The sequence below is a fragment of the Halichondria panicea genome, chromosome 13 (genome assembly GCF_963675165.1).
Source record: "Halichondria panicea chromosome 13, odHalPani1.1, whole genome shotgun sequence".
NCBI classification, from domain to species: Eukaryota; Metazoa; Porifera; class Demospongiae; order Suberitida; family Halichondriidae; genus Halichondria; species Halichondria panicea.
In genome coordinates, this window is record NC_087389.1 from 896,318 (window position 1) to 915,485 (window position 19,168).

At 44.3% G+C, this 19,168-nt stretch overlaps 6 protein-coding genes across 6 annotated transcripts; 4 read left to right on the forward strand and 2 right to left on the reverse strand.

Moving 5' to 3' along the window:
• The first annotated feature begins 20 nt into the window (after positions 1 to 20).
• Positions 21 to 880, forward strand: LOC135346007 (DNA-directed RNA polymerase I subunit RPA43-like). Its single transcript, XM_064543480.1, has one exon. It carries the CDS (start codon positions 21 to 23, stop codon positions 792 to 794), a length of 774 nt encoding a protein of 257 aa, XP_064399550.1. The 3' UTR covers positions 795 to 880.
• Positions 871 to 5,172, forward strand: LOC135346002 (protein cycle-like). The gene is made up of 12 exons (XM_064543472.1): positions 871 to 1,126; positions 1,191 to 1,268; positions 1,399 to 1,633; positions 1,975 to 2,112; positions 2,170 to 2,248; positions 2,300 to 2,391; positions 2,476 to 2,585; positions 2,882 to 3,067; positions 3,269 to 3,375; positions 4,065 to 4,215; positions 4,398 to 4,515; positions 4,635 to 5,172. The coding sequence occupies exons 1-12, from the start codon at positions 969 to 971 to the stop codon at positions 5,082 to 5,084; spliced, it is 1,902 nt and encodes a 633-aa protein (XP_064399542.1). The 5' UTR covers positions 871 to 968; the 3' UTR covers positions 5,085 to 5,172.
• A 1,120-nt stretch (positions 5,173 to 6,292) lies between these two features.
• LOC135346008 (paired mesoderm homeobox protein 2-like) lies at positions 6,293 to 7,276 on the forward strand. Its single transcript, XM_064543481.1, has one exon. The coding sequence runs from the start codon at positions 6,427 to 6,429 to the stop codon at positions 7,144 to 7,146; it is 720 nt and encodes a 239-aa protein (XP_064399551.1). The 5' UTR covers positions 6,293 to 6,426; the 3' UTR covers positions 7,147 to 7,276.
• Positions 7,202 to 10,498, reverse strand: LOC135346006 (U6 snRNA phosphodiesterase 1-like). Its single transcript, XM_064543479.1, has 7 exons — positions 10,266 to 10,498; positions 9,528 to 9,684; positions 9,176 to 9,352; positions 9,081 to 9,120; positions 8,168 to 8,233; positions 7,584 to 7,673; positions 7,202 to 7,403 (listed from the first exon to the last, which is right to left on the reverse strand). The coding sequence occupies exons 1-7, from the start codon at positions 10,453 to 10,455 to the stop codon at positions 7,275 to 7,277; spliced, it is 849 nt and encodes a 282-aa protein (XP_064399549.1). The 5' UTR covers positions 10,456 to 10,498; the 3' UTR covers positions 7,202 to 7,274.
• Positions 10,499 to 10,583: 85 nt separating this feature from the next.
• On the forward strand, positions 10,584 to 16,876 carry LOC135345999 (AP-2 complex subunit alpha-2-like). The gene is made up of 22 exons (XM_064543468.1): positions 10,584 to 10,763; positions 11,100 to 11,186; positions 11,285 to 11,353; positions 11,425 to 11,564; positions 12,012 to 12,202; positions 12,252 to 12,381; positions 12,455 to 12,556; positions 12,686 to 12,794; positions 12,984 to 13,134; positions 13,342 to 13,510; positions 13,630 to 13,767; positions 13,973 to 14,155; positions 14,223 to 14,320; positions 14,384 to 14,513; positions 14,573 to 14,674; positions 14,923 to 15,145; positions 15,251 to 15,472; positions 15,535 to 15,748; positions 15,818 to 15,934; positions 15,993 to 16,062; positions 16,115 to 16,249; positions 16,567 to 16,876. Exons 2-22 carry the CDS (start codon positions 11,123 to 11,125, stop codon positions 16,642 to 16,644), a joined length of 2,835 nt encoding a protein of 944 aa, XP_064399538.1. The 5' UTR covers positions 10,584 to 10,763; positions 11,100 to 11,122; the 3' UTR covers positions 16,645 to 16,876.
• A 1,384-nt stretch (positions 16,877 to 18,260) lies between these two features.
• Positions 18,261 to 19,152, reverse strand: LOC135346012 (uncharacterized). The gene is made up of 2 exons (XM_064543484.1): positions 18,914 to 19,152; positions 18,261 to 18,662 (listed from the first exon to the last, which is right to left on the reverse strand). The coding sequence occupies exons 1-2, from the start codon at positions 19,068 to 19,070 to the stop codon at positions 18,487 to 18,489; spliced, it is 333 nt and encodes a 110-aa protein (XP_064399554.1). The 5' UTR covers positions 19,071 to 19,152; the 3' UTR covers positions 18,261 to 18,486.
• Positions 19,153 to 19,168: the final 16 nt, after the last annotated feature.

The following is a 19,168-nucleotide window of genomic DNA, read 5'->3' on the forward strand; positions in this document are numbered from 1 at the left end:
ATGATCAGATCTGGGATGCGATGACACTAGCTGTTCTGCAAGACCTCCCTTGTCTGGAACCTGTTGCTCCCCTGGACATCAGTAGCTCCAGTTTCCGCTGTGTGAGTGTCCTGGAGCACGTCTCTCTCCTTCCTTGCTATGTGGGTCGTCTGTCAGATGGAGTTCTAGAGTATCTGAACGAGAAAGTGTTTCATTTCTCTGATCAACTTGGTGGGATTATATTATCGTATTCAAAGCCTCAAGTTCTTCAGCAACATGGCATTATACTAGACGAGCATCCGCATATTCATTTCAATCTCAAGTATTCTGTACATCTCTTCAAGCCTGAGCTGGGGAGTATAATGTGTGGCAGGATCAACAATGTGGGACAAGATCACCTGGGCTGTTTGGTGCATAACTGTTTCAATGCTGCCGTTCTGGGCCCAAGTTCCACTGAGCAGATGAGTGCCTGGTACTCCCAACCCTTCCATATAGGCGCTCCTGTCTGGTTCACTGTCACTAACTTGGAGAATGTTGGAGGCATTGTATCCATCAGTGGCGAATACTATGATCTTCATGCCATCACTGCTGACAAGGCTAAATCATCACACCCAAAGACCGCCAAGAGAAAACAAGATGATTCAGATCTCGAGATGGCAAGTTCTAGTGATCAAGGCAGTAGGAAGAGACGCCGCCATCACACACAGACAGTTGATAGTGGGCCCAAAGCCAAGAGAACTAAACTGATCTGTGAGGATGTTGGGACAGTCAAACACAAAAAGAAATCAAAACAAAAGTTATCACATGCTCATTGATTAATATAATATTGCCATGTATTTATATTGACCATGTATTATTGACCGCATGTTGAACTTCCTGATGCAATTTCCTGTTATTGTCATCACGTGTCAAGTAACTGTAACACTATTACAGCTATATTAAAGAAACATACAGTTTTGTAGCTATTATCGGCTCTCAGTGTTCTTAAGATGGACCCTTCAATTGTCCAGTTTATGGCCTCTCAAGGCCTGGCAATTCCCCCCCAGTCAGGAATGGTTCAATTCCAGGGAAGCATGCCCCCCGGACCTGGCATCATGAACTCCGTCACTAGCCTCACTCCCTCTGGTGCAAAGAGACGAAAGCTAGGGTTCGTACATACTATAGCTACTGGTACGATACGTGTAACCACTGTGTATATCCTGTTACTATAGGAATGGTCAAATGATGGATGAGGTTGACCTTGACGATGAAGGCAAGGCTGGGTCTAGTAAACTAACACTAGAGGCCAAGTAAGTTAGTCACTCATGATGAGTCTAACCAGAGAGCTGTACGATTATTGCCCCCCTCCACACACCACACACACACACACACACACACTGGACCCCTCCTCCACACACACCCCACACACACACTTGGCAGGAGGTCCCAGCATTGTGAGGTAGAGAAGAAGCGAAGGGAGCGCATGAATCGCTACATGTCTGAGCTTGCTCAGATGATCCCTGCTTGCAATGCAGTCCCGAGGAAACTTGACAAGCTCTCCATTCTCAAGATGGCCGTGGATCATATGAAGAACCTGCAAGGAGACTGTCAGACGCCATCTGAGTACAAACCAGGGTTCCTGACTGATGATGAGCTTAAGAAACTCATTGTGGAGGTAATACACAGTCCACCCACTAGCCATGTTCATCCCCCCCCCCCCACACACACACACACACACAATCCACCCACTAGCCATGTTCAGCCCCCCCCCCACACAGTTTATCCACTAGCCATGTTCAGCCCACCCCCCACCCCACCCCACACACACACACACGCACACACACACACACACACACACACACACACACACACACACACGCACACACACACACACACACACGCACACACACACACACACGCATACACACACACACACACACACACACACACACACACACACACGCACGCACACACACACACACACACACACACACACACACACACACACACACACAGGCTGCTAATGGGTTCATGATGATTGTGGAGTGCTCTCAGGCCAAGATCTTGTATGTGTCTGACACTATCGATGATGTCCTCCAGGAGAAACCAGACAATTGGGTGGGGTCCTGCCTCTATGACATGTTGCATCACAAGGTACTGGCCCCCTATCACCTTGGTGCATTAACTAAGTGTTGCTTTTATTGTTGACAGGACATAGTTAAAGTACGAGATCAGTTGGCATGTTTTGATGTTGACAGTGTCCTTAAAGAAAGCTCTACAGCCAGTAACTGTGAGTGATCCATTATCTGGTGTGTGTGATTCATTCATTGTGTTCCCATAGCTCCACTTGTCATGCATGGGCAGTCAATCAATGGCCTCAGGAGGTCCTTCCTGTGTAGGGTCAAGAAGACCAAGGAGGGACATCCCAGTACAGTAAGTAATGGACACAACAATTTATGTTCTCTCTTGTTATGACCCCACACCACACACATACCCACACACACCACACACACACAGTCGAGGGACAGCTCCAGGAGTGACTACAATAACTCGGAGACCTTTATCAAGTTGCTCCATCCTCACGAGAACTCTCAGTATGCCGTGCTCCACTGCACCGGCTTCATCAGGTGAGTGTACATGCTGTCTGTCTGTGTGGTGTGTGGGGATTACTGCATGCTGTGGTATAATTATTGTAGTGCTTCTTAATTAATCAACATTAATCAAAACATTGGCCCATACCCTCAATGCGCCCATACAAGTGCTGTGGCCCACATGCTCGTGTGTATGAGGCGGGCGCCTGTGAGTATGCCAGGAGACTCACTATTTTTGGAAGGGACTTGATAAGTGTGTGAATTATTGGCTATAAGAGATCTGTGTTTGACCATGTGCTACTCATGATACTCATGAAGAGTTCCCTCTGCAGAAACCTTACAAGTTCAGAGCGCAGATCTCTTCGAGTGGAAGACTCGTCTGCAGGGACGTGTCTGGTTGCCGTGGCGAGGCTACAACACTTCGGAGATGATGGTCCAAAGGTCAGCATGGAGACAAGTGAGAATGAGTTTGTCACTCGAGTAGCAGTGGACGGCCGATTCAGTTATGTAGACCCAAGGTACGTGTGTGTGTGGGCGTGTGTGGGCGTGGGCGTGTGTATGTATGGTCCTAGCATGTCCCTCTGCCATTTTTTCAATCCTCAATCTCGATACAAATAAGCGTAGTAAAGTATAGGCCTAGGAGGTGGTTGTTTTTGTTTAGCTGTGGCTAGTACCAACCATTGACTAGAGTGGGTGTGTGATGTGTGTGATGTGTGCAGGGTGGCGAGTGTGCTTGGTTACCTACCACAAGACCTCATTGGACAAGTCTCCTACGAGTACTACCATCCTGATGACATTGAGAAGATGGTCCACCTTCATCATGATGGTGAGCACTAGGCTATACACACACAGTGTCGGCTATACACACACAGTGTCGGCTATGTAGTGTGTCGTTTTTCTAATTCTAAATCAGACCTGTTTTCGAAGCTAATGATGTAGATTATCGCTAGTGCAATGGCTCCGTAACTTGTACTTGGAACGTCCGATTTCAAATGCATCTAGCAGGGTTTCATCTAGTGGGGGGGGGGCGGGGGGGAAAATAGGAGGGGAGGGAGAGGGAGAGAGAGAGGGAGAGAGAGAGAGAGAGAGAGAGGGAGAGAGAGAGAGGGGTACTATAACCAACACTATCTAGACACAGTCTTTTGCTACATGTAGCTTTGCTAGAGGATGCTTGGTCATCACCTATAGTATTACCACAAATATCTATCCATTGCTTTTGTGGTTTCTATAGTGTTCTATAGATATGGTCCACAATTTCAAACCAAGTTATATGGAGTTGCCTGTCAATGCACATTGCCAGGAGTACATTGCTAATAGGCACCAGCAACAAACAATATAGGAGGTGTAGTGATCGGAAGTGGGCGTGGCCTCAAATTTTTCGCGCTAGCGTGCAATTTCTTTTCAAACTTCCCCCCCCAAACTTAAAATCCTGGATGAAACCCTGTCTAGTAGCTCTAACAATACGGTGTGCTTAGATCAATGATAACATATGTTTGGACCATCCCCTTCATGTAGCTATGAAGAGGCGGACTCCCATGCCCACCGTGAGGTATCGGTTCCTGTGCAAGGATCACAAGTGGCTGTCTCTGGCAATGAAGGCGTTTGCTTTTGTGAACCCGTTCTCTCAACAAGTGGAGTATGTTGTGTGCACCAACGTCATCATGAGGTGAGCAGTGGGGCTACATGTTTGTAGAGCCCTTAGCAACAGGGCTCATGTATGTAGAGCCCTTAGCAACAGTTCATTAAAGCAACACTAATGATGATGAAATTCCAATAATTGGCTGTAATTTCCCTAATAAGAGTTTGGCTACATATACAATATACAATGTTGTTCTCCTGTGCTTGCAGGGCAGAGTCCAAAGAGACTGAGACCAGTTCTGAAATGAGGGGTGCTATGATGGCACTCAGGCCTCCGGGGGGTGAGCTGGGTGGAGCCAATGGGGACAGCCAAGTACCCATGGATCAGGTAGGGCCTTGTCAGCGTCCTGCATACAGTACACTGTTAGTACAGCTATAGTCAGTACAGTACAGTACAGTAGTTACCTTGTGTAGTGAGTGAACACCTTCCTCTGTGTGTGTACACAGGGCATGCTGAGTGACCCACTGTCAATGCTCCTCATGTCCTCCTCCACACCACCTGCTGGACCCTCATCAGGTGACCTAGCTCTCTCCTTCAACACCTCAAGCCCTAGTGACATGGCCCAACCTACCACCATTGTATCAGCTGAGATGCCAGGAGCGGCCATATCCACTCCAGCTGCCGTCACTATACAGGAGAACGCAGCTACTGCTCAGCACATTCTCGACGAATACAATCGAATGCACACAACGCCAATGGTGAGAAAAGACCTCAACATAAGCTTTCCTCCTGGGCTGTTCACGAATGAAGTGAATCTGATGGGGTCAGAGTTCCCGTATCGCCACCTGCTGCAAGAGTTGGAGAACCCAGCCGAGTTCACTGAACTGTTCAAACAAGTACCAGCCAACCCTCTCAAGTTACCAAACGCCTTTCAAGACCTCGACTTATTTGATTAGCTAATTAATTAACAGACTGCATTCACTGTGTGTCACACTTGTGTATATATACCAACTCATTATTTTATGTATGATGGCTTTTTGCGTACATCTTGTACTACCGTATAGCGGGTATATTTCGAGGGTATAAATGTTCGCGGTTTTCGCGGATTGAGCCTCTACTGCGAAAATTTATACCCACGAAAATTTATATCTTTATTGAATAGTAGGCGTGTTCAATATTATTGACCACACCTATCGACAATAAGAGGTGCCTCACCGTTATAGGCTAGGCCTGGATTCGAGGCTAACGGTGTGGTGGTAACAGCTGCATGTTGATGTGCGCATGCGCCAAAAGGCTGGAACTCAGACCACGAAAATAAAATCCGCGAAATCCTTTGTAATGGTCCATCCGCGAAAATTTATACCCTCGAAATATACCCGCTATACGGTATACATGTCACTATAATTATATGGGGAAAAAAACATTTTTTTCTGAGTGCAGAGATGTATGTTGTATAAGCCAACTACATTATTATAATTATATGCATGTACTAGCTCATGATTAAACACTTGTCTAAAATTCACCTATGCAAACATTTGACAGCTTCATATTGCAATGTGCATTACTCATAAAAATTTAAATAGATATGATTTTTTTATTAGCACACAATTCCCTGCCCAGTGACACAAGTGCATCCTAACCATCTATTGCCATCAAGTCTTAATAATAGTTTATGCAAACATAGCAGACAGACTGACAGCATACAGAGGAAGCACACGCCCACACACTGCACATACACACCAACGCATAACATGTTATGTGAGAGCATATCAAGTTCACTCTAGCTACCGGTTCACTCTAGCTACCGGTGACAGTTAAACTTTCCATCATAAATAACAGCAACACGATTAAGATGAATTATAGCACATTTCCCTGACACTACCTCAGTATCAATCATTTCTATGGAAACACTCTCTATTAAGACGACACATGTTACCATGACTATTGTCTTGTTGCTCATCTAGATGATGAGTATCCAGTCGCAGCCTCGCCAGCACTTGTCTGGCCCTACTTAGAATTAATCAATGGAAACCTTGTGCATATGACCAATTCCTTTTATGTGGCTCGTCGGTAATTTGCCTACTAATAATATTTGTCAACAAAAAGTTAGAACAATTCATTAGAGCTCTTATAGAAACCTACAAGATAAATTCCTATGGATCCATACGAGTGCATGTACGGAGGTTTAAAAGTAGATCTCCAGCAGCAGTACGATAACTGCATAGCTACAAGACAACCAAACAGAAGACCTCCTGCATAGATACAACAGCCAACCAGAGGATCCCCCACATAGCCACAATGTTCACCATAGACCACCTGCTAGGAAAGGACAAGATGACACCAGTTGCAAGGAGAGATGCATCAGTGTCGTCAGTCAGGGGCAGGAAGCGCAGCTGCTGTGATGAGAGAGACAGTGGCATTGAGTGTGACTGGTCAGAGGAGCCAGCATCTCCTGCCAAGAGCTGCAAGAGTGATGATGATCTATCCTTGGATACTAGTGACTTAAAGGAAGGAAGAAGCAAGAGAACCAGAACTACTTTCACACAGTTCCAGTTGGATGAATTAGAGCTGATATTCCGACAGACACACTATCCAGACGTCCTCCTCCGAGAGAAGCTGGCTATGAGAATTGGACTACCTGAGTCAAGAGTGCAAGTGTGGTTCCAGAACAGACGTGCCAAATGGAGAAAGAGGGAGAAAATCATGGCTACATCAGACACCAAAACACCACTCAGAAACTACCCTATTTCATCGCCACAAGAGTTTCTCCAGTTGTTCCCCCCTCTGACACCATGGAGACTCCCGCACATGGCAGGACCTCCATACAGCTTCCTACCAGCCCATGCAGGAGGACTAACCATACCCACTCCAGCTACCTACAATGCAGCTGCAGCATGGCTACAGCCTCAGGCCGCCCTCACGCTGGGGCAGCTGCAGTTACTAGGCAGTAGAATCTCAACGGCAGAAACTTTTATCACCGGACAGTCGGTAGTCAAAATTAAACCCCAACAATCTTAACTAGTGTGTTATTTCATATACCCAGATCATTAGTGCAAGAGATGGCTGGTCTGTCTCATTCATCATAACATTCATTTTTTATCACATTTTTTTCTACTGTACGATAATGTATAATGAAAATTAAAATGCTAATTTGATAATGGAAATGAATATAGTTTATTACCTGTTTTACATCTAGCTTCCTCAACACAGAGTTCAAAGGTTAGCTTGTCTGAGCCCTCGACTTGACTGTCCTCCAACATCATTGTCCACTCGTCCTGCATGCATGCATGGTACAGTATACAGTAAGAGTTGTACAGGGTTTCATTTATACAGCATTTTCAAGTGGGTGAACATGTGAGTTTCAAACATAAAGGGGATGATTGCAAGTATTTGCTCCAAGCAGGTGAACATTTCAAGAGGGTAAACATTCCCTGGCTAACCCCACCTGTCCCCACCTGCACTAGTGCTGTGCCTCTACTGTGTACCGATCCCCTGCTAGTGATATCCCCCAGACACCAGTACAGGGACACATGGAACGAGGGATCCTGCAGAGGAAGAGGAGGCGGAGTATACACACAAGTACATGCACATACAACACAGCTCTTTGTGCTTGATTAGTGATTACATACACTCATGCAGGCCCAATTAAATCTTCTGTGTTCAAATCATGGGCTGTATAATAGCCTTAGCCTTAGTGATTCCTCTAAACAGTAGTTATTTGAGTAGCTACCTTTGATGGTTCAATTAGAACTGCCATGCAATTACGTGATCCAGTCAGACAGACAGGCGGGAGAATGCTTTAGAGATAGCACGCTTCCAAATCAGGCCACAAGATAAGTATGTAATTATAAGACTAGATACTATAACTAGCAAAACGTGAGAGACATGACAGCCACAATTAATTTCAGAGCACAACTAAAGCCAAACATAGAATGTACAGATACGAAGTGTGCTCAGATAATTGAGTAAGTGCATATCTCCTTACACCAGCTACTAGCTCACAAGGTGTCCTATTACACACCAGCACTGAACTCATTACCGTGTAGTATTCCTGCAGCTTGTATGCTGCCAAGCACTGGTCCACATCATCCACCAGGGACTGCATCTGTACCAATCAATAGCAGGCAATTCAACTACTGCATGTGTGCAACAGAGCTACCAAGCCAAGTCTCTATGGCTATCAACCACCCTTTAATTGGCTCTCAACAAAATAATTATTGATCAACATTATCAACATGTCATGTGCAGTGAATAATCGACTGTTAAGCTGGTAACTGGATATTATTATGTTGATGCTAGAACATTATTAACCGCCACTGTCACTGATCTAACCTGATTGGAAGCCATCTGCCTCAAAGCCTAGCAAATACCCCTGAGCAAAATAAGCACTCAGAGCATAACAACAGGCCTGGAGCTCAACACGCTCACATCATCATACCAAATCAAGAGGCAGTCGTTGCAGAAATTCCCATTTTTATAAGGTAATTGAATACTGATATCTTGGTAAACACGGTTACTCAACACAACACATACAAGAATCCACGAATGAGCTATGACTGTCACAGAACAAGAATTGAGACATTAAAAGCCACAGTAGTGCAATACTTTCATCTAACAGGATTCAAATCTAATTTTAACAGTAATTTGTTAAATTTCAACGCAAAATTTGACTTTGTTTGTCCACTGTACAGTGTGTAACAAACTGGTTGTTTGTCAACATGGACATTGCTGGTTAAGGAGGGGCTGCTATAAACTGACTACCAACCATTGACTGGATATTGAAGCAATGACAACAGAACTCGTGTGTGTGTGTGTGTGTGTGTGTGTGTGTGTGTGTGTGTGTACACTAGCTAGCGGTTGGCAGGCGTTACACTATCACCAACCAATTTAAGTAAGCAAACCAACAAAATGAATGGATTTTGGTGTAATGTTGTTGAGAGAGAAGCACATACCTGATCTTGCCCATACACCAGATCCAAGCCAATGAACGATCTGAGGAGAATTAAATAATTCAGGGGTTGGGATAATCCGACAGTTGAACTCTGACCTTGTTTTCTCCTCATTCACATAGAATGCAAGGTTTTTAAACCCTACACTAAAAGGTCGTCTTTGTTTGAACTTTTCCCTGAGAGAGTGTGTGAGTGGGTCCATCCAGTGATGCTGTATTGGGACTGTCCGGGAGAGACTCACATGACGGTCTGCTAGAGGGAACCACTCAACCGTGCTACATGTGTGATAGTTGGGACTCACAAAGCTTTTTTACAATAATCACGGGACTGGCTGAACAAGGGCAACACTCAAGGTATTCATTTCTAGCTACTATTTAAATTTAGCCTTAGCTAAATTACGGGACCTTTTCATAGGGGAAATTTGAACATGATGATATTCTCACAGCCTACCTCAAATGTTTCTGCAAGCTCTGCTGTAGACAGTTGACACAGGCCATCTCTTGTTGAGTCATCTCCATGGCAATGAAGACATGAGTGGACCAGTTGCCTCGTACATGAGGGAATGATCGCACTCTCCCCTCATGGTATCCATCACTCCTCTCCTCTTCTGTGTAGCGGGGAATACAGCAGTTATGAGCAAATGGCTTCATCAAAGTTTGGCCATACCATGGTTAAAATGACAAATTAGGGCCCCAACTAAAAAAGGTCTCTTTCCAAGCTTTCCGAAAATCCTAATATTTTTGACATCGGGTCAATGATACTAAAGTTACGGCTGTTGAAAGATGTTCAACTACAACCTCCGTTTAAAATACGATTTTGGTTTAATCAATAGTTTCAGCTGCCATAACTTGAATTCCGTGGATCCAAGTTCAACGATTTTACGATTTTCTGAAAGCTTAGAAAGAGACCTTTCAAACGGTGTCATCAAAGTTTATTATTGAGCGATAAATTTATTTGCCAATATGGTCACACCATGAATAATAGCCCATGGTCCAAGGCCGAAAAATGACAAATTAGGGCCCCAACTAAATTTTGGATTGAAACACATCATTTGAAAGGTCTCTTTCTAAGCTTTCCAAAAATCCTAACATTTTTGACATCGGATCAACGATACTAAAGTTACGGCTGTTGAAAAGGTTCAACTACAACCCCCTCCCTCCGTTTAATCTCACAATTTTATACAGGTACCTTCATTGCTGAACATGGTCAGTATTGCGGATGGTAATGAGAGGGCAGGTAACTCTTCTCTCCTAGGTCTCTTGACTGGAGGAGGTGAGCTGCTCTCTCTGGAGGGGGGCTTCCTGGACGATGAGGCAGCTTCCTCATCGCTTAAGGCTGCTGCAGAGTCTGAGTCAGAGTAGTTGACAAGGCTAGCCATGCCACATGGTAACAAAGAGAGGCGTGACCTCCAGGGGAATTCCAAACATATAGGGGGAATTCTAAGCATGTAATGAATGGGGCGTGGCACTAAGGGGGAATTCCCAAACATGTAGTGGTCAACCACTATTCAAGAAGTGTCACGTGAACTTTGTCATGGGGCTTGTAAAATGGCGTTCTGCTCGTAAATAAACCCTTAACCTTAGGAGTTGAGTATAGAGTTGTGTACGTGTACGTGTGTGTCTGCGCTCGGTTACCACAGATCTGAACTTTGTACAAGCTTAAGATTGGCCATTTTAAAGCATTCTGGTGAGTTTATTCTGTGTACGTGTGTCAGCAAACAGCTAGTGTCAACATGTACCAGCCCTAGCCTCCATACCTGTAGAATATGAGTCACCCAGTGGTATATATATATGAGACAAGTGCATGTTACTAAGTGTTTGGTATCCTAGCACACTGTATGTAATTATTGTACGAGACCTTGGTCCTCAAGAAGTGGGTGTGGTCCTACATACAACAGTGCTCAATATCATCTGTACGTCTATACGTGTGTGTTTATATTACCATCCCTAGTGTGTGTGCACACACCCAATGCTAGTAGACATCACAGCAAGGGAGACTAATTATCCTCCTCTGTGTATATAGATCGAGAGTCATACTAACCAATTATGTCGAGCAAGTTTGGAGAGAATATTCGCGGGCTGACTGTGTTCATCTCAGACATCAGAAACTGTGAGCCCTCCCCCCCACACACCACACACCACACACACTTATCACACACACTAGTGGTAGTAGGTACATGTATAATGACTCACCTCCTCACTGCTCAGGCAAGTCGAAGGAGGCAGAGAGAAAGAGGATCAACAAAGAGTTGGCCAACATCAGATCAAAGTTTAAGAGTAAGTGCCACCTTGGTCACTGGCTATTCTAGCCCTGAGGCAATATCTAACTATCTCTCTCTGTTCCTCAGATGATAGACTGGATGGATACCAGAAGAAGAAGTATGTGTGTAAACTGGTATTCATCTTTCTTCTTGGTAATGACATTGACTTTGGCTATCAAGAGGCGGTCAACCTTCTCTCCAGCACACGATTCTCAGAGAAACAGATTGTGAGTGCAAGTGAAGGGAGGGTGGGGGTCCAGTGCCAGCAGTGTGCAAGTGAAGGGAGGGTGGTGGTCCAGTGCAAGCAGTGTGCAAGTGAAGGGAGGGTGGTGGTCCAGTGCAAGCAGTGTGCAAGTGAAGGGAGGGTGGTGGTCCAGTGCAAGCAGTGTGCAAGTGAAGGGAGGGTGGTGGTCCAGTGCAAGCAGTGTGCAAGTGAAGGGAGGGTGGTGGTCCAGTGCAAGCAGTGTGCAAGTGAAGGGAGGGTGGTGGTCCAGTGCCAGCAGTGTGCAAGTGAAGGGAGGGTGGTGGTCCAGTGCAAGCAGTGTGCAAGTGAAGGGAGGGCGGTGGTCCAGTGCAAGCAGTGTGCCTGCTGTTGATGATCGTGTATGTGTATTGAAAGTATAACTGCTACTAGATGATTGTTAGTGATGTGTGTGTCCTCCCCTCCCCTCCAGGGCTATCTGTTTGTTAGTGTGATGATCGGGGGCAATCATGAACTGAGTCAGCTCATCAACCAGTCCATCCGCCATGACCTCGAGTCTAGTATCCCTGTGTTCAACACTCTAGCCATGCAGTGTATCGCTAACGTGGCCAATAAAGACATGGCAGAACAACTGGCCAAGGATGTACCACCTCTTCTTGTCAGGTAACTTCTCTCTCTTTCCCTCCCCTCATCAACCCCCCCCCCCCTTCAGTGATCGTACTAATGCTGTAAAGCAGACTGCTGCTCTGTGCCTCCTTCGTCTCCTGAGGGTCAACCCACAAGCTGTGTCCATAGACCAGTATGCTGTCAAGATTGTACAGCTAATCAACGAGAAACACATGGTAAGAGCACCCCCCCCCCAATGTGTGTGTGTGTGTGTGTGTGTTACTGCCCCCCCCCCCCCAACACACACAGGGTGTAGTGACTGCTGCCTGTAGTCTACTGGAGGAGCTGGCCCATATCAACTCCCTGGGCTTCAGTGAGTGTGTACCACTGGCTGTCACTAAGCTCTTCAAGGTCAGCACACACACACTCAAGTACTTAAGAGCAGCCACTTAGCAATAAAGATGTTCGTGTAGGAGTCATGCAACATTCCTGATTTTTGTTGGTAGTTATTAATACTCGTTATCTATATCCTGCCTGTAGATTGTGACCTCATCCTCGAGTGACTGGCAGGACTATACCTACTACTTTGTGGCAGCTCCCTGGGTTAGTGTCAAGCTCATGAGACTGCTGCAATGCTTCGATAGCCCTAGTAAGCCACTTGTACAGTCATGTATATACATGTAGTTGGGTCAATCGAGTAGTGTTAAAACCTTTTCACCTCACTTGAAATGCAAACCTTTCTAGAGAAAGCCTAAGCAACTACTAAGCTACAGTGTACAAACAATTACCTAAAAATCGATTGAGGTGAATGGGTTGTATAGATCTCTCCTTCCCTCAGCTGACCCAGTGGTGAGGGCCAGACTGTGTGAGGCACTGGACTCCATTGTCAACAAGGCACAAGAACCCAACAAGTCTAAGAAGGTCCAATACACGAATGCCAAGCACTGTGTTCTCTTTGAGGCCATCAACCTCATCCTGCATTTCCAAGGGTGGGTGTCTGTGTGCGTGCGTGGGGGTGGGTGGGTGCGTGTGGTGTTGGCTTTCTAGCTTCATAACTTGTAAAGGTGGCCGTAACTTGAGCTGAGATTCATTGTCCAGTTTCTGAAATAGGTTTTGTTTCTAGCTGTGTATTGTACGTATGTACTCTATCCTGTATGATATGTGCTTAGATACTCACACTCCTCCCCTACCCACAGTGACCCCAGCCTCCAAGTGAGAGCTGCCAACCTCTTAGGTGGGTTCCTCACACACAAGGATGTGAACATGCGCTACCTTTCTCTGGAAAGCCTCAGCCATCTTGCCATCTCTGATCTCACTAGAGAAGCCATTAAGAAACATCAGTCTGTTGTCCTGGAAACTCTAATGGTGTGCACACACACACACCACCACCACCACCCCTCCCCACACACACACCACACCACCCTACACACACACACACACACACACACACACAGTGTACTAACACTATTCTCCCACACACACAGACTGAGAAGGACATCAGTGTACGTCAGCGTGCCATTGACCTCCTCTACGCCATGTGTGATCAGTCCAATGCTGTGGATATTGTGGGACAACTCATGCCTTATCTGGAGAAGGCAGATTACTCCATCAGGGAAACCTTGGTACAGTAGTACATGTGTGTACTGTACATCGTGTAGCGGGTTATTTTCGTATGGTGGATATTTTCGTATTTTTCGTATTGTAAAATTATTCTACTGCAATTGGTTCAACGTCACTATCCTGAGCTGTACGAATAATTTAATTGGGCAGTTCATACGAACATTTGCACCAACGAACTTTACATGACCTGCATTCCTATTTATCCAGGTTTTGAAGATAGCTATTTTGGCTGAGAAGTTTGCCACTGATTTCAAATGGTATGTGGATATCATCCTGAACCTCATCCGATTGGCCGGTGACTACGTGGGTGAAGAGGTGTGGTATAGAATCATTCAGATCATCATCAACAAACAAGATGTCCAGGGCTATGCTGCAAAGACTTGCTTCGAGGTACTAGCAAACACATAGCTACAATGCTAAAATTGTAATAATTATTAATGTTGCGTGTACTGTACAGGCACTGCAAGCTCCAGCCTGTCATGAGAATATGGTGAAAGTGGGAGGCTATATCCTGGGAGAGTTTGGCAACCTCATAGCTGGTGATGCTAGATCCAGGTAACCTCCTTATAGTATGTGGCTCATGACTGTGTGTCACTGCATGGTGTCTCCCATTCCCAGTCCACTGGTCCAGTTTCAGTTACTCCATTCCAAGTACCACTTGTGTTCAGCCAGCACGCGAGGTATACTGCTCTCCTCATACGTCAAGTTCATCAATCTCTTCCCTGAGATAAAGCCACAGATACAGGAGGTAATGAAGCTTGTGCTGTATTTAGAGCACCAGTGTATCATCATGCTTGTCTCTGTTAGGTTCTCAACTCTGACAACCAGTCACGTAATTCAAACCAGGAGCTTCAACAAAGAGCAATCGAGTACAACAAGCTAGCCACCATCGGCACCTCAGACCTTCTGGTGAGTCATGCCAAAGTCTATTAGGCCCTCACAATGTTCTCATAACTTTGTCATAGTTTCCTCAATTTCAAAATGTCATACCATTGGATTCCTTGTTAAAAAGCGCTTCTATCTATAACTAAAAGTTAGCATTTTCCATGTAGAATTCCCTGGTGTACTAGTCAACCTGTGAAGCCATAATTGCCCACATAACTTCCAGGGCCCCACAGACATTATGAGTGTGCATTGACTTGTCTGTGTGTGTATAGGCGACGGTTCTGGAGGAGATGCCAGCCTTCCCTGAGCGTGAGTCCTCACTCCTCTCCAAGCTGCATGAGAGTGCTCCCTGGACTGCAAAGCTGCATAAAGATGTCACCTCACCAGCGAGTCAGCCATCACCAGAGAGAGAACCCAGCAGCACAGTCTCCAATGGACCCACACAATCACCAGCTGTTAACATTGGGATGCCTATAGAGCCACTCATCAACACAGGTACTGTGTACTGTGTGTGTGTGTGCCATTTCAATGTGGCATCCCAGGGTCATTAGATTGGACAATCCTAACCCAAGTATCACCATCATATATCCATGTCCCCAGATCTCATCACCCCCTCCACCACCACCAATAGTGGAGGCAACCTGTTGGTGGATGTGTTTGCTGTTGAACCCGTGGCCACACCCCCTGCCCCTCCCACTGGTGACATTGTCTCCCCTGGTGCAGAGGAAGGGTTCAATAGATTCCTCACTAAGAGCAATGGTGTACTCTTTGAGAATGACATGCTGCAGATTGGTGTCAAGTCAGACTTTAAGAAGAACCTGGGTAATGAATCAAGCTTCTTGTAGGTACACTCTTCACCATGTGTCTATTGTTCCCATACACAGGACGGATAGGGGTGTTCTTTGGTAACAAGTCTACCAGTCCTCTCAAGAACTTTTCCTCAGCTCTGACTCTCCCAGGAGATCTAGCCTCCTCTCTTGGTGTGGTTGCTAAACCTATTGCCACTTCCATAGAGGGTGGAGCACAAGTACAGCAAGTCATTGATGCTACAGCCCTCAACATCTACACTGAGGCACCTCGTCTGGCCATCACCTTCAAGTAAGTCAATAGTTTATAGCTAGTCTAGTACTTAGCTTACTTTGTTAAACTGTTGTCCTCCTCACACAGTTTGGGTGGGACTCCTCATAGCTTTGTCCTTAAGTTACCCGTCCCCATCTCCAAGTACTTGGAGGCTACCACTCTCTCTTCAGCTGACTTCTTTCAGAGATGGAAGGCACTTGCCAGGTAGGAAGAAGCATTCTCATTATCAGTGTGTTGTGACATGTGTTGTGTGTGTTTGTAGCCCCCAACAAGAAGCTCAGAGTGTTTTCCCAGCTAAGTACCCCATAGAGTATGCGTCTGCAAAAACAAAAGTAAGTGGCCAACTAACTCTCACTTATGTTGTTGAGTATATTCTTCTCACAGTTGTTGGGATTTGGACTGTCAGTGATCAGTGACATTGATCCTAACCCTGACAACTTTGTCTCAGCTGGCATTGTCAACACCACTTCAGTCCTAGTGGGCTGTCTAGTACGTCTGGAGCCTAACAAACAGACAAAGGTACGTATTGTGTGTGTGTGTGTGGGTTTAGATCCATCTTCTGTGAAAAGTCAGTATAGGCAGGAAATTTTGTGGATGCAAATTTTTGGCTCCAGAGCCCTCAGTAGAAATGTTTGTGGGTTCTAATAATTAATTCGTGGTTCAATGCCAGGAAACCACACCCACCAATAGCTTTGTATGTGAAATACCGGTGCGTAGGAGTTTATTGTTTTGTGTTAACTATAATTACCTCACGAAAATTTCTCGCTAATAATTATGGTATTTTAAGTGACTGCTGCTGTTCTCACATGCACTAATGGCTGTGTGTTCTGCTGCAGATGTATCGACTGACAATTAGGACATCCAACGAAACCATTTCCAAGGAATTCTGTGACATTCTATCCAAGCAATTTTAGCATTGTAACTGTGTTTGTCTTAGCTAGGTATCAAATAGATTATGACTGCATATACTGATTGCTTTGACCATGTGTTGTATATTATTATTATAATAGAGATTATTCACTTTCTGTTGTATATAATTATTATTATGAATTGTTGGCAGTAGTATGCATGCATATGCTTGTTGTGAGTGTCGCTTCTTGTTTTTATTTGTGTCCTTATAGATTATTAAAAAGTTATACTGATCAACACAGATCAATGCTGCATGTATATAATTATTAGGGCAGGAGTGTATTCACTAGCTCCTGTAATTACCTAATCAGATGGATAGATCTAGAACTTTCCATGTAAGTAATCAGGAGTGTATGAAGTATCTATAGTTATCTTAGTCAGTAATTTTTGTCACCACATGTGATAACTGTGAAGCTGATATTGAAAGACCAGATTACAACAAAAACACCCCAGCAGGAGGAGATGTGGGGCAAGGGGATGGTGGGATTGGGAAGGACCCATTAAGAAGGCCATTAAGAAGGTCATGGAGAGGACAGGCCTCCCCATGGCCAAGGTTGAAGTGAGTTACTTTAATTTTGTTATGCCATGTATTTAATATAATTATTTGTACAGAGATGGATTGACAACTAAGTGGAAACCTGGGTGAAGTACTAATTAGGTAAGAAATAGTTATAAGAAATTTGGCTTGGAAATAAGCCATAACACTATTTTAACATTAATGGTACATTTAACGCTGTGGTACACGTACAATAATTAGATCCCACTTGTGTGTGTTTAGCAGGGAATTATGAGCCATAATCTCATAGTTTCCCAGGGAATTATAAGCTTGAGGGTATAAAGTACAAGTATAATTTTTTGAATGTACAGAAATGATAATGTATAGCTGCATGATAATTAATTAGCTATGGCTGTTCAGTTTTTTCACTATACCAGTTTCTATAGCGTTTGCTGGGTTGATGGTAGAGTTCCCCAGGATCTTTTCTTGTCGAGGAACACTAAGAGCCAATGATTTTAACAGTTCTGGGTCCATTGTCACAAGCATGAAAGCATGTCTTCAACTTGTAGCATTTGTCAACTTTGTCCTCCTGACTTCTGTTTCTATCCTGCAGCCAATGTTTCAAATTGCAGTAGACTCCTGTGTCTTTTTGGGAACGATAGTGCACTGTAGCATGGAGTCACTAGTTTGTCCATTCCAATGTTGAAGCAAGGCCAATGCAAAGGTTTTTTTAGCAGAAATCATCTAGACTAGCTTGTCAGAACAGGACATTTTCAAAAATAAAGCTGTTGCTAAGGCTTGCTGCTTTTATAGATACACTTCTTGCCTGAGGCAGCCAATGAAAAGTGGGATCTAAATCAGTTAGCACATGTACATTCGGTATCTATGGTTATAGTGTCCCTCATCCCTCGGGCAAAGCCCTCGTGATATGGGACACTATAACACATAGATACCTCATGCCCATGTACTATCTATAACTTAGTAAGCTTATAACAAACTCTAGCTGAGCTCTGTAAGTGTGAGCCATAGTCTACCAAGATCTAGTAATAATGTGAACGCCATTTTATTTCCTATTTGTAATAATGTGAACGCCATTTTATTTCCTATTTGATCTGCAGATGCAATAACATACTGTACGTCCGAGGCATTGACGAGGAGGAAAAAGGAGAAATGAAAGAATGATTATAGACTGTGTAAAACTACTGGCCATTATGTTTAATAGTTTTCCCGTCACATGCATCACATTTCTGTTCTATTTTCTCTTTGCTTCATCTATCCCTTGTGCATTATATACAAAAATTGAGTAGCCATTAATACAAAAATGAGTTAATGTTGACAAATTTGAGCTCAGCTATAAAATGTTCCACTTCCCATTCTTCCTATACGAGTTCATCATTCTTCGTGCTTTTTTCTTGACATCAGGGAATGGGTCATTGTAGAGTTGTTCAACAGCTTCCACAATCCTCTCCTCTAAGTGTCTTGGTGATCCATCACCTAGAGCATGCAATGCTTGATCCCTCACAATACCTGCATGTGGAAGAAATAGAGAGTAGAGGATCATTGGTTGATAATGAAAAGGCATCTTTTAGTATTGCTCGAAGCAAAAGTTCATTCCGAATGAACTCTTACACAAAATATATAATACCCTTTAAAACAAAAAATTTGGGCCCCTGATATCTAATTATTGTAAATACTTTACATACATGTATAATTATTATATGCATCTAAATAATTATGTGGTCATAATTATGCAGCATGGTTTCGTTATGGTAACGTACCTTCTTCATCTGAGAGCATTTCGAAGATCCTCTCCCATACTTGAGGAATGTCTTGTCTCACATGACATGGGCAGAGATCCTTCAAAGCTTGCTTTCTCTTTCTGGGGTTCGGATCATAGGTCCTCTTGATGTACTCGGAAATGATTTCGTCACACATTTTTTCTTTTCACATTTTTAGAATAGATATTGTACAGTTGCTTCACCCTATATACATGCATATGTGCTATTGCTCGCTGTTCTTTTATGTTTTAAATG

What these genes read in the sequence shown, in the direction of transcription:
- LOC135346007 (XM_064543480.1), top strand. Translation starts at nt 21, where the DNA reads ATGACACTAGCTGTTCTGCAAGACCTCCCTTGTCTGGAACCTGTTGCT.
- LOC135346002 (XM_064543472.1), top strand. Translation starts at nt 969, where the DNA reads ATGGACCCTTCAATTGTCCAGTTTATGGCCTCTCAAGGCCTGGCAATT. An exon ending in TTAAGAAACTCATTGTGGAG is followed by an intron (nt 1,634 to 1,974) that starts GTAATACACAGT and finishes ACACACACACAG; the next exon opens with GCTGCTAATGGGTTCATGAT. An exon ending in AAGCTCTACAGCCAGTAACT is followed by an intron (nt 2,249 to 2,299) that starts GTGAGTGATCCA and finishes GTGTTCCCATAG; the next exon opens with CTCCACTTGTCATGCATGGG.
- LOC135346008 (XM_064543481.1), top strand. Translation starts at nt 6,427, where the DNA reads ATGTTCACCATAGACCACCTGCTAGGAAAGGACAAGATGACACCAGTT.
- LOC135346006 (XM_064543479.1), bottom strand. Translation starts at nt 10,455, where the DNA reads ATGGCTAGCCTTGTCAACTACTCTGACTCAGACTCTGCAGCAGCCTTA. An exon ending in GACCATGTTCAGCAATGAAG is followed by an intron (nt 9,685 to 10,265) that starts GTACCTGTATAA and finishes CCCGCTACACAG; the next exon opens with AAGAGGAGAGGAGTGATGGA. An exon ending in GAGGCACAGCACTAGTGCAG is followed by an intron (nt 7,404 to 7,583) that starts GTGGGGACAGGT and finishes GCATGCATGCAG; the next exon opens with GACGAGTGGACAATGATGTT.
- LOC135345999 (XM_064543468.1), top strand. Translation starts at nt 11,123, where the DNA reads ATGTCGAGCAAGTTTGGAGAGAATATTCGCGGGCTGACTGTGTTCATC. An exon ending in TTGTCCTGGAAACTCTAATG is followed by an intron (nt 13,511 to 13,629) that starts GTGTGCACACAC and finishes CCACACACACAG; the next exon opens with ACTGAGAAGGACATCAGTGT. An exon ending in TCGGCACCTCAGACCTTCTG is followed by an intron (nt 14,675 to 14,922) that starts GTGAGTCATGCC and finishes GTGTGTGTATAG; the next exon opens with GCGACGGTTCTGGAGGAGAT.
- LOC135346012 (XM_064543484.1), bottom strand. Translation starts at nt 19,070, where the DNA reads ATGTGTGACGAAATCATTTCCGAGTACATCAAGAGGACCTATGATCCG. An exon ending in AATGCTCTCAGATGAAGAAG is followed by an intron (nt 18,663 to 18,913) that starts GTACGTTACCAT and finishes TTCCACATGCAG; the next exon opens with GTATTGTGAGGGATCAAGCA.